The sequence below is a fragment of the Carlito syrichta genome, unplaced genomic scaffold (genome assembly GCF_000164805.1).
Source record: "Carlito syrichta isolate Samal-C Ts95f unplaced genomic scaffold, Tarsius_syrichta-2.0.1 Scaffold309854, whole genome shotgun sequence".
In the NCBI taxonomy this organism is placed as follows: Eukaryota; Metazoa; Chordata; class Mammalia; order Primates; family Tarsiidae; genus Carlito; species Carlito syrichta.
Genome location: NW_007253950.1, coordinates 427,025 through 438,445, shown reverse-complemented (window position 1 = coordinate 438,445; position 11,421 = coordinate 427,025). Strand labels below are relative to the sequence as shown.

Below are 11,421 nucleotides of genomic sequence, written 5' to 3'. Positions count from 1 at the left end.
GGAGTTTCGCTCTGTCGCCCAGACTGGAGTGCAGTGGCCGCTCCCGGCCACCGCAGCCTCGACCTGCTGGGCTCCGGCGATCCTTCTGCCTCAGCCTTCCCAGTAGCCGGAATTATAGGCGCGCGCTACCACGCCCGGCTAATTTTTTGATTTATTGTAGAGATGAGGTCTCACCTGCCCAGGCGGTTCTCTTTTTTATTTTTTGAGTTGGAGTCTCACTCCGTCGCCCAAGCCGGAGTGCAGTGGCCACTCCCGGCCACCGCAGTCTCGATCTGCTGGGCTCCGGCGATCCTTCCGCCTCAGCCTTCCAAGTAGGTGGAACTACAGGCGCGCGCTACCATGCCCGGCTAATTTTTGATTTATTGTAGAGATGAGGTTTCCCCAAGTTGCCCAGGTGAATCTCGAACCCACGGGCTCAGGCAATCCACTCACTTCAGCTTACCAAAGCATGGGATTACAGGCTGAGCCACTGAGCCTGGCACTTAAGTTAGGACCTTTGGCTCGTCTCAAAAGCACTTGAAGTCTATGTAAGGCCAATGACAAACTCCTCAAATAATAGTGATAGCAGCCCATAATCATCCCTGTGGGCATGGCACTGAGTGAGAGCTCTTGGTAGGGTTTTCCATGGGACCAGTTTAGGGTTTCTCACCATCTCGGCACTGTTGACATTTTGGACCACATCATTTCTTTGTTGTGAGAAGTTCTTGTGTGCAAGATGATGTTTAGCAGAATCTCTGGTGTCTACCTAGAGCCCTTCCAGCTCTAACAATCAAAATATCCCCCAGAGAACAAGCTTGACCTGATTGAGAAATAATGAACTAAACTATTAAGGACACTGAACTAGGCATCTTATGTTGGAGGAATACATAAGCCAGAGAATGATCTCCAGAATCAGCATTCTAGAAATAAGCTCCTGGTCTGTATCAAATTTGCTTTCCTCAGACACAAGAGTATACAATGTATAATGTTTTTTATTTGAAGATCAAGAACAGGTAAGACTAAACTACAGTGATAGAAGTAAAAATATACTCTTCAGAGGAGGAGATTCTGAAGAGAAGGGCAAATGAGAGTACTTCGGGATGTTCATAATACTCTCTACCAGTCCTGTCCAATAGAACTTTCTACAGCAAAGGATACTGCACTATACAAGGTAGCCCTAGCCACATGAAGCCACAGAACACTTGAAATGTGGTTAGTGTGACTAAGGAACTAAATTTTTTATTTAATTTAAATAGTTACCTATGGGCAGCAACTACCAACTACATTGGACAATGTAGTTCTATGTAGATCTGGGTGGAGGTTTTATATATGTGGAAAAATCCAAAAAAAAAGGGTACACAAGATTTATTCACTTCACTTATATTATACTTCAACTTTTAAATTTTCTTTGTTTTACAATAACTGTAGTAAGATTCCAAAGTGCCTCTGTGGCGGTGCCTTATGAAACCAGGGGTCACAAGGGCAAACCTCTCTGAATCTGAATTAGGAGACCAGGCTCTATGGCAAAGCCTCAGTGAGTTCTGAGCAATCACACTGCGGCCCTCGACCTCAGTTTCTTCTAAATTTTCAATGAAGTTACATTTTTCCTCTTCCCACTCATTTTTCTTTTTTAAAGAGAAAATTTATTAAGTGTTGAATCTGCTATTTTGCCTAGTCTTTGCTCAAAGAAATAAACTAATTAGGACCACAATACTTGGCATGTGAAAAACACCTGATGAAAGCAAAGACTGCACAAATAACAGTAAGGTAATTAATTCTTTTACCAAGTTCTCTAGTAAGACTCCCTGTGGAGTTACTGACATGCTTTTAAGTTCCTCGAGGAATTAGTTCAGTTTCTGACCATTAAGCATGAAAGACATTTTTCAAGTTTCATATGGTATCTATGCCTCATTAGCAGAAAGAAGTATATGCCCTTACTGTCTTGCTGTCACCTCCAGAATGCAGAAAGGACATCAGACATTGAGTGACACCCGCATGTCCAACCCTGCATCAGCAGAGTATCTTCACCTGATCTAAAGGTGAACCTGCTAGCCTATAAATCTTTACCTTTGGTGTTAGCTAAAACCCACAAATTAGCAAAACTACTTTAATTCAAATGAACTAAATGTGAGATTTGGATTATAGCTTTCATGGGGTAAGTGCATGGGATTTCTTGGGAAGCACCTCCAAAAAAGGAGCTAGCCTGACAGTTCACAGGACCATAACATGCAAATCTTTTCTACACTAAAACTTCATTTCTTATCTGGAAAGGACATGAAGAAAGATGAAATATATTAAGCTTATTTCTGTCTTTTTTAATCTGAAAAAAAGACCTGCCAGACATAGAGTGAACCCTTAAATTAACCAACTTGGCTCTCTCTAATGAGAGAGAAAATACGTAAGAATCACATTCATTTCATTGAGCTAGTTCTTCAAATTCCCATCCCCTAAAGCTCAGTTTTGATTCAATTTGGTATTTAGTTAAAGCAATTGTTTACAATCCCATCAAAACTCCATGTTGGCAATTTTCTTCAACAATGCCAGTACCTTAGACACTTCTCGTATTTCAGAGGTTCTTAAGTCGAGATCATCCACAGCTCTCCTAATTTTTTTTTTGCAATACTGTATACTTACACATGTATTTTTAGGGGAAGCTTTCATCAGGTTCTTAGTGGTCCATGACCCTAAAAACTAGGACCCATTGGTCTGTTCCATTTTATAAACTTTTAAGACTTCTTTACCTAAGTGCTTGTCTAGACAAACTAAAAATGATCATTCCTCCACTAATCAGTAATTCCTCAAAATTTCACAGTGATTGGAATTAGTAACTCTCTTGACAGCCTATCCTCACTTTTCCCTGCAATAACTAGCCGAGGATAGAGAGGAAGGGTAGGTAGTCTCATACAAGGGGATGATGATAGATGGCAGAAAATAGATGCCCACAAATGCTTGTCATCCCTGTATGTGTGTCCCTCTATTATGTAACTTTAATGCTTTTCTCATCAAAAAGTGAAATCTACTTCCCTAAATCTTTGAATCTAGGCTTGGTCATGTGATTTACTTTAGCCAACAGGGTATTAGCAAACATGACAAAGCAGAGAGTTGAAAAATGCCTACACACTGAGGTTTACCCCTCCCTTGCTGTACAAATCAGTCCAGATTAATCCCCTGGAAGATGAGACCTCAGCTACACCAGATGCCTAAGATGACATCCTAGATATGTGGATGAGGCCATCTTGGACCATCTTGTACCATCAGGTTGACCCAGATCTAAAGCATTACCCAGCTAACTCAGAATTATGAGAAACAATAAGTCATTTTTAAAAAGTCATTAAGTTTAGGGTGATTTGCTATATTCACACTAAGTAGTAACTAAGAAGCAAAGAGAAAACACAAGAACCAAAAAGTCCAAATCTTTGGTAAAATGTCCCTGGTACCCCTTGACTTGGCCACCTTTTCATAAAGTTTCCATATGATGATCCTGAGATGGAGGCCCCAACGATAAGTTTTAAAGCTTCACTTAATTCTGAGAGTCAAAAAATATTCTGCTTGAGTTCTCTCAAAAACTTATGTAATGAGTAAGCCTGAAAAAATTCAGTTTATGAGTGACACTTACTTTAAGTAGTTCATACATATAAAACCGGATATCAAAGTCTGTCAGGATCTGGTAGAGTTGCTGAAACAGATTCCAGAAAACAAAGTTAATTTGGTCTCATTGCATCTTGTTATCTCAAGTGCAGGCCATTCTCTGTAAGCTTACTTAGGAATCCCACAACTTTGTACTACCTGATCTGGAACCAAAGGGGACAAAGACTAAAGCTCCATGCTTTTACCAATTACAATTATCATCCACAATTATGTTATTGTGAAGTCTAAGTTGCTAAGCTCTCTTTATATTCTTACTGCACATCAAATAAACCCCACTGCAGCCCTACAGTGTAATCTGGAGAAGTGAGTTCTGACTGGACAGCAGAGCTTTGATGAACTTTATTGGCTGATGTGGTAGAACAGTAGCAAGACAGGCTGTGAAAGAAACATGGGGAAAATAAGGTGCATTTGGAGCATTTGGAGATGGCAAGAGCTTTTCAAAAATCTATACTCTGCTTCCCTAAAACCAATTCCAGGCTAGAAAAAAAGAATTTCACAGGTAACAACTGATGGGGAAAGGGGAGGAAGAAGAAGAAAGAAGTAATGGAGTGAAATGCTAAAAAGTAAAAGACCAAAAATGATCACAAATCAAACAGAATAAATGAATGAAAACTTTCATTATTAATAACCCAAAGACTCAGCCACTGGGAATTTTTTAAAATTCCAATTTCTAGGAGCCATAATAACATTACTGCAACAAGGTTCATTAAAAGTATCATGAATCCTCGTCAGAAACTCTACTATTATTTTTTATATTCAATCAAACCCACATAAATCTCTTTCCCTATCAATTCAAGCAATACTTTCTACAAAATTGATCAACACATCTTTATTAAACCTCTCTTGTTCCTCGATTGGAAGACAGACTCAAGCAATATAGGGAATCTCTCTATGGAGCACAGAATGGTGCATACAATATGTCTATGTAAAGGGGGGAGGGGAATAAAACATCCACATTTTTATATCTGTAAAAAATGATATCTTTTATTAGAAACTAATAAAAAGTGGTTTCACATATATATGTGTAGAGGAATAGCAGGTGGAGTACAGGGGAATAAAGGAGACTTTTCATTGTATACCATCTTATATTTTGGATCCATGTTAAATTACATCACTGTTCAAAAAAATTTAAGAAAAGCATCAAATTTGCCAAGAATCAAACTGAACTAAGAACACAGGACTTCGCTTCTTTCTCAAGTTTCCCCCTTTAGGTAAGAGCAATTCTCCCTTCCGGCTTAGGAAAAATATTTGATATCATCAACCCCAGACAGCTGCTGGCTCAGGGCACTGCAGGGATCGAAAATGTGCAGGCCAGGACACGGTGCCATGGAGTTGCTCCAGCACTGGTGGCTGGCCTGGCTGCAACTGACCGCATTCAGGCAGAAGGGCACAAACAAGTCGCCACTTCTGCTCAGGAGAGCTTCAGCTACATAACAAGCACCCCAATTTTTTGTTCTCCCTGGCTCTGTGCTGTAAGGAAGGCTTCTCAGCCAGTACTTGGCTGCACATCGACAGCCTGAATGTACAGACAGAGGCTTAAGATACCATCTCTTGAGTGTCAAAGTAGCTCCTCCTCTGCCAGTTAAGGAGATCACTCTCAGTCTGTGCTAAATTGAACTTCAAGTCAATAAACAGCCCATGAAAGAGAAAAGATCACATTTTCTAACCCTTAGAGGGCTGGAATATTTTATTTTCAGAAAACCAGTATGGCTATTTTATTAGGACTTTTATCTGTGGAAGGCGTTCCTTTCATAATACGGTATCTATACCATGCATCTGTGTAAATAGTGTAAGATATAAAGTAAATGTCCTTGGACTCCCAAGACGGTATTTCTAGCTATTTCAACCAGTAGCAATTTAATAAAAAGACACCAGTTGCACATTAGTGTTCAGGCCTAATATAAGTCCTGAATGACTGTCTGCCATTTGTCCTCACTTCTCAGAACCTCTGGGTGGGAGGAGACCAAACTATATTTGTAACATTTAACCCCCTGGGCCTGAAATTCAGGACTCTCTAGTGTTCAGCCTGGCTTCCTCCAACTTCTGTAGCTTTGCTCTTCACTGCGGCCCCCAGAACTCCCTACTCTGACACAAGCAGCCTGAGTTTGCCACCTCCCTTCTTCCCTCTCCAGCATCCCTGACCCCAATCTGGAATATCCTGCCTGCCACTCCCCCACCCCACCTGTAGAGCCAATTGAAGAAACTGCAATCTCATCATCTGCTTTTTTTCTTTTTTTTTTTTTGAGTTGGAGTCTCACTCTGTCACCCAGACTGGAGTGCAATGGCCGCTCCTGGTCACCGCAGCCTCGACATGCTGGGCTCCGGCGATCCTTCTGCCTCAGCCTTCCAAGTAGCTGGAACTACAGGCACGCGCTACCACTCTTGGCTAATTTTTTGATTTATTGTAGAGATGAGGTCTCACCAAGTTGCCCAGGCAGGTCTCAAACCTGCGGGCTCAGGCAATTCACTCACTTCAGCCTCCCAAGGCACGGGATTGCAGGCTGAGCCACTGAGCCTGGTTCATCATTTGCCTTCTACAGAGCTAACAGTGGTCTCTCCCTCTGTTGAACCCTGTGCCATTTACTGGTCAACTGGGGTGTTCACTGGACACTGAGAACAGCAGCATCTCAGAGTTAACATTCCTCACTCAAGTACTGGCAGGGTCCTTAAGTTCTCAAGGTAATTCTTCACTTCTGCTGTATGCTCTGTGCACACCACAAGAGTTCTATATCAACATCCCCCGCATATCTTGGCACACACATGATGAGGAGAAATGGATATTGAGGCTGGTAGTGGTCACCAAATCTGGTGATTCAAGATGTCTGAACTCTCCCCATCCCCCCAGTAAGCCAAGGGTTCACTGAACAACTCAGTACCAACCCATCCCTTCCACACTGGACTCTCCAACCATATTCAAAGTCTTCAAGGAGCAGAAGGGCATATACTCTGTTAACTCCACACCACGTATGGTGGTTCTTCCCTGCCGAAGTGTTTTCATAATGCTCACCAGTCAATGGGACAAAATACAAACTGTCTTCCAAGGAAAAGAAGTACCAAGAGTCCATGACAAATTAGAAAGAGAAATTTCACAAGTACCAGATTTTCCCTCCATTCTTCTTAGCCAGCTACATGGAGAATATTGCTAAATGTTAAATGGAACAACATTAAATGGAAAATGTTGGCAAGAAGTCAGCTTTGCTTACATTTTCATAAAGTACGTGGCTTATGAAGAACGAGCCTATGCTTCCCAGAAGATCACAAACGTAGTGAGGAAGAAACTACTCATCAATCCCAATTTGGTTCCAAAGCCTCAAACACACTGCCATGCCCCTAAAATCAGTTTTACTACAGGACTACTCTAAAGGATCCAAGGTGGTGGAAATTTCCTAGACCTTTCAATTAACCCCCAAAAGTCTGAGAAACAGAATGGCAGAAACTGCAATTTCATCATCAGACTCAGGAACTCCTTGGCCTAAAACCAGACACCCAGAATGGAAAGGCCACAGGTGGGTGTCCCTCCTCTGCAGCCACACAGACTGAGCTGTTCAGACTACAGGTGCCGTTCAACTGCAGTATAATGAGCCTCAGATTCCAAGGCCCCACTCCCAACTCCTACCATTCAGGAGGATTTCACACTTTATAAAAAGGTTCCCAGATAGCTCTGGTCACCTGCCAGATGAGGGAATCACTAACACAGAAAACTCAGGCCACACATAGAGCCTGCACATTTCCTGATGTATACATACAGTTCAGTCTATGTCCATAAATCCCAGTAGTCCCCATGTAGAGAGATGGAAAAGTCGGGGGAGTGAGTATAAAGTGAACATGAAAGAGGTGTTTAATGCAGCAGTCATCAGTTCAGGAATTGTTAATGTGTAACCCCCAAGATCCAGAAAAAACAAGGTCAACATTTTTAGAAATGTAAAGTAGAATAAATCTTTAATCAAGCAAATCAAAGTTACTACAAATCACCTGAAAATGTCACTGATTTTCTTAAAGTCCTACAAGGGAATGACAAAATAACGTTAATAACCATTAATAACAGTACATTTTGTTTCCCCAATTAAGGAAACTGTATTTAGCCTGTGAACTCAAACTCTAGCAGAATTAACAAGGCCTCACAGTATTTGCTAAGTCAAGGCCTACCTCTTTGTGAGTGATTTACAAATTCTCCAAACATCAACACAATTCTACCATCTTCTTAGAATGGAGTCCATTTGGAGTGTATTATCAAAAAAATTTTTTGTACCTCAAAATGGTACCTTAGCTTCCCTTGAGACATTTTTGAGTATGTGAGTTTGCTACAACTGTTCATTCCAACTCTTAGTGATTGGCTTTTCCTATTAATCTGTTTTAAAGTTTTGTCTTTGTTCTAAGTATTTTTTATTATAGCTTTGGCATATACAGAGCATACCTGCTGACTTCAAGGAGAAAATGACCAAACCAATACCTCTACTATTAAAGCAAAATACAAGGAAATAAATTAAGGCCACAGAAAATCTGAACTAAATTAACAAGGTTGGTATAAAAACGACCATGTACTATAAAGCTACAAAGCAATCAACAACTTCAAATAATCAACATTATATAGATCACATTCTCTGTGGTACCAGTATCATGACTTGTGTAGGAAAATGTCCTAGTTTCAGTGCTAGCATATTTATAATTAAAGTATCATTATAATGTCTGCAACTTACTTTAAGATGATTCAGTGAAAAACAGAGATAGAAGGGGGGATGGGGACAGGGAGAGAAATAACTGCAAATGTGGTAAAATGTTAATAACTGGTAAATCTACGTGAAGGACATAAGGGTACTGACTGTGCTAATCTTTCCAATTTTCAGTAGGCTTAGACTTTTTTTCTTTTGAAAAATTTATTTATATATATATAAATAAATTTTATATATTTATTGAGTTGGAGTCTCACTCTGTTGCCCAGACTGGAGTGCAGTGGCCACTCCCGGCCACCGCAGCCTCGACCTGCTGGGCTCCGGCGATCCTTCTGCCTCAGCCTTCCAAGTAGCTGGAATTACAGGCACGCGCTATCACACCTGGCTGATTTTTTGATTTATTGTAGAGAGGAGGTCTTGCTGCCCAGGCAGGTCTCGAACCCGCGGGCTCAAATAATCCACTCACCTCAGTCTCCCAAAGGCACGGGATTACAGGCTGAGCCCCCGAGTCCGGCTATATTTTATTTTAGCGATGTGGGGAGAAATTTTATAAGTAAAAAGTTTGGGGAGAAAAATCCACAAGTTTGGAAACCCACACTTCTAATCTGAAAACTGTCTAGAAGCGGGATCTGCTAAAATGATGCTTGAGGCTGCTCAGACTTAAAGCACAAGTATTATCAATCAAGAAAAACAAAGTCAGATGAGTTGACTTCAGCTCAGGAAGTTGGGGGGGGAAACAGTGAAAACTGAGAAAGCTGAAGAAAAGTAATTGAGATGGGAGCAAAAACACAATGAAAGACAAAAACAACAGCTAAGCAATACACTCCACATCTGGTTCTTTTAAAAGATTAGTAAGAGATCTAACAGCAAGACTGATTTAATTTTTTTTGAGTAAAGGGCACAAATAATGTTTAAAAATGATTATTATTTTTTTTAGGTGACCAGTCAACAGCATAAAGTTTTTAAGTCCTACGAGAATTATTTATGCCAATAAAATTGAAAGTGAATACAATCTGTATTATCCAAAAAGACTCAAAAGAGACAGAAAACCTGGATAAACCTTTAACTCATAGTATGTTTTGAAAAGTAAAGTCTATTTCAAAGTCTTCCTCCCACTCCTGAAAGACACATACCCAGCCCAGATAATATCTATTTTTTTTTAAGTAAGGGTCTCATTCTGTCACCTAGGCTGGAGTGCAGTGGTATGATCACGGCTCACAGCAGTCTCGACATCCTGGGCTCTGGCAATCCTTCCACCCCAGCCTCCTGAGTAGCCAGGACTGCAGGCACATGCCACCATACCCAGTTAATTTTCTGATCTGTTACAGAGACAAGGTCTCACTATGTTGCCTACTAGGCTGGTCTTGTAATCCTGGGCTCAAGCAGTCCTCCTGCCTCAGTCTGCCAACGTGCTGGGATAACAGACGTGAACCACTGCATCCGACTGATAACATCTATCTTATACAAACTTTCAGAGACAAGGAGGAGGAAAAGCTACCCAATGTATTTATACTGCATAGCTCTGATACCAAATTCAGAGAAGGACCTTACAATAAAATGAAACTGCAGATCAATATACATCAACCAACCACCAATATAAAATACTGGAAAAAAATGGGCTGCAGGCTGCACCACTGTTGATTTACCCTGATATTAAGCCAGGGACAAACTCTCTGAATGATTCCTTAAAACCAGTTATTAACAAACTTTACACTAAAATAAAAACAAACTTTCCCAGTAAGATGGACACAGGACAAAACCAACTCATTTTGTTTGTGGCCTGCTGTACTATCCAGAATAGAAGATAATTAATTTTCCTACTGTGATTTGCTCTTCCAAAACACATACCTGCTATCTGGTATTTAGTGATCTCTTAACTAAAATGTCATGGTTTGAACATTCAAAGGGGACCTCCAGTTAAACATGGCACATCAAACACCTCTGTTTCTACCTGAAGCTCCTCTAAAATAACAATAAAAGGACAGGGAGCAGGGGGATTAACTCCCAAGAACCAACAGAACGGGGGAGACAGCTTTGAAACTAGAAAGCATGTCCAATTGACTTAGTAGACCAAATATGCTGAATATTCTAGGAATAGTCAAGGGATCCAGAAGTAAATAGCTTCAAACTAAATAACTATGGAAAGGCTCAGGATTGGTGATCCCAGATAATGCTGAAACAAAGTAAACAGAGTATGCAGATAAAAGCAAAAATGGGTTTAAAACACCACACTGAAAACAAGAGAAAATTAAGTGAAGTCTGCACAACATTCCCCATAGCCCTCCTCAACTTGAGACTGCTTAAGATGCCGCAGCCAAGCTTGCATCCTTGAGACAGGAGCTGACGGCTCTTCAGAACATCACTCTAAAATATGAGCAGACATTTTCAAGAACGATGACATTTTAGACAGAGACAAATAACGAAAAAACACACACACAAAAGAATCTGAAAGAAAAATAGAGAAAAGGTATGAAGAAGAAAAATATAATATTCTCAGTGAGAAAATAGAAGGTATTACATAAAACATAAAAGAACAGGACAACTATTTTAAAAAGTTCCAAGACCAAAACGGATTTCTAAGATGTGAAGTCTAACATTTGGATGAGTTCTAGAAAGTGAGAACAAAGAAGAAAGAGGAGAAAATCAAAGAACATTAAAAATATTTTTCCAAAATGAGAGAAAAAGCCCAGCAAGTATGCAGAACAAAAGATGAAAGGGACCCGGATAAAGGCACATCATTGTGAAATTTTAGAAGACTAGGAATGGGAAATCCTGAGAGCTTCCAGAGGAAAAAAACAAAAACTAAGATGAAAATGGAATGGCTTCAGTGATAATACTGGAATAATCTCTTCAAAATTGAGGAAATTATAAATTGTAACTTACAGTTCCATACCCTAACAAATACATTAATTGGGAGGACAAAATAAAAATGTTTTTAGATATGCAAGTCTCAAAAAACCATGCATGTCCCATGATCTCATTTAAAAAGCTACTGGAGTATATGAAACATCCCCTTTGAGGGTTAAGACCCTAGAAAGGATTTCTCTTCAGCATGTTACTCAATCAACAGAGCAGATGTCTTTTTAAGGAACACAAAATGCTGCAATGAAATTTTATGTGTGAG

General features: G+C 40.2%; 1 protein-coding gene across 3 annotated transcripts in view; it reads right to left on the bottom strand.

The window, feature by feature from the left end:
- Positions 1-11,421, bottom strand: part of CSNK2A2 (casein kinase 2 alpha 2) — a 40,827-nt gene that overhangs the window by 12,814 nt on the left and 16,592 nt on the right. For all 3 annotated transcript variants that reach the window (XM_008068007.2, XM_021717541.1, XM_008068008.2), the window contains exon 5: positions 3,596-3,655. In XM_008068007.2, coding sequence (XP_008066198.1) covers positions 3,596-3,655 — 60 coding nt within the window. The remainder of the gene's footprint in view (positions 1-3,595; positions 3,656-11,421) is intronic.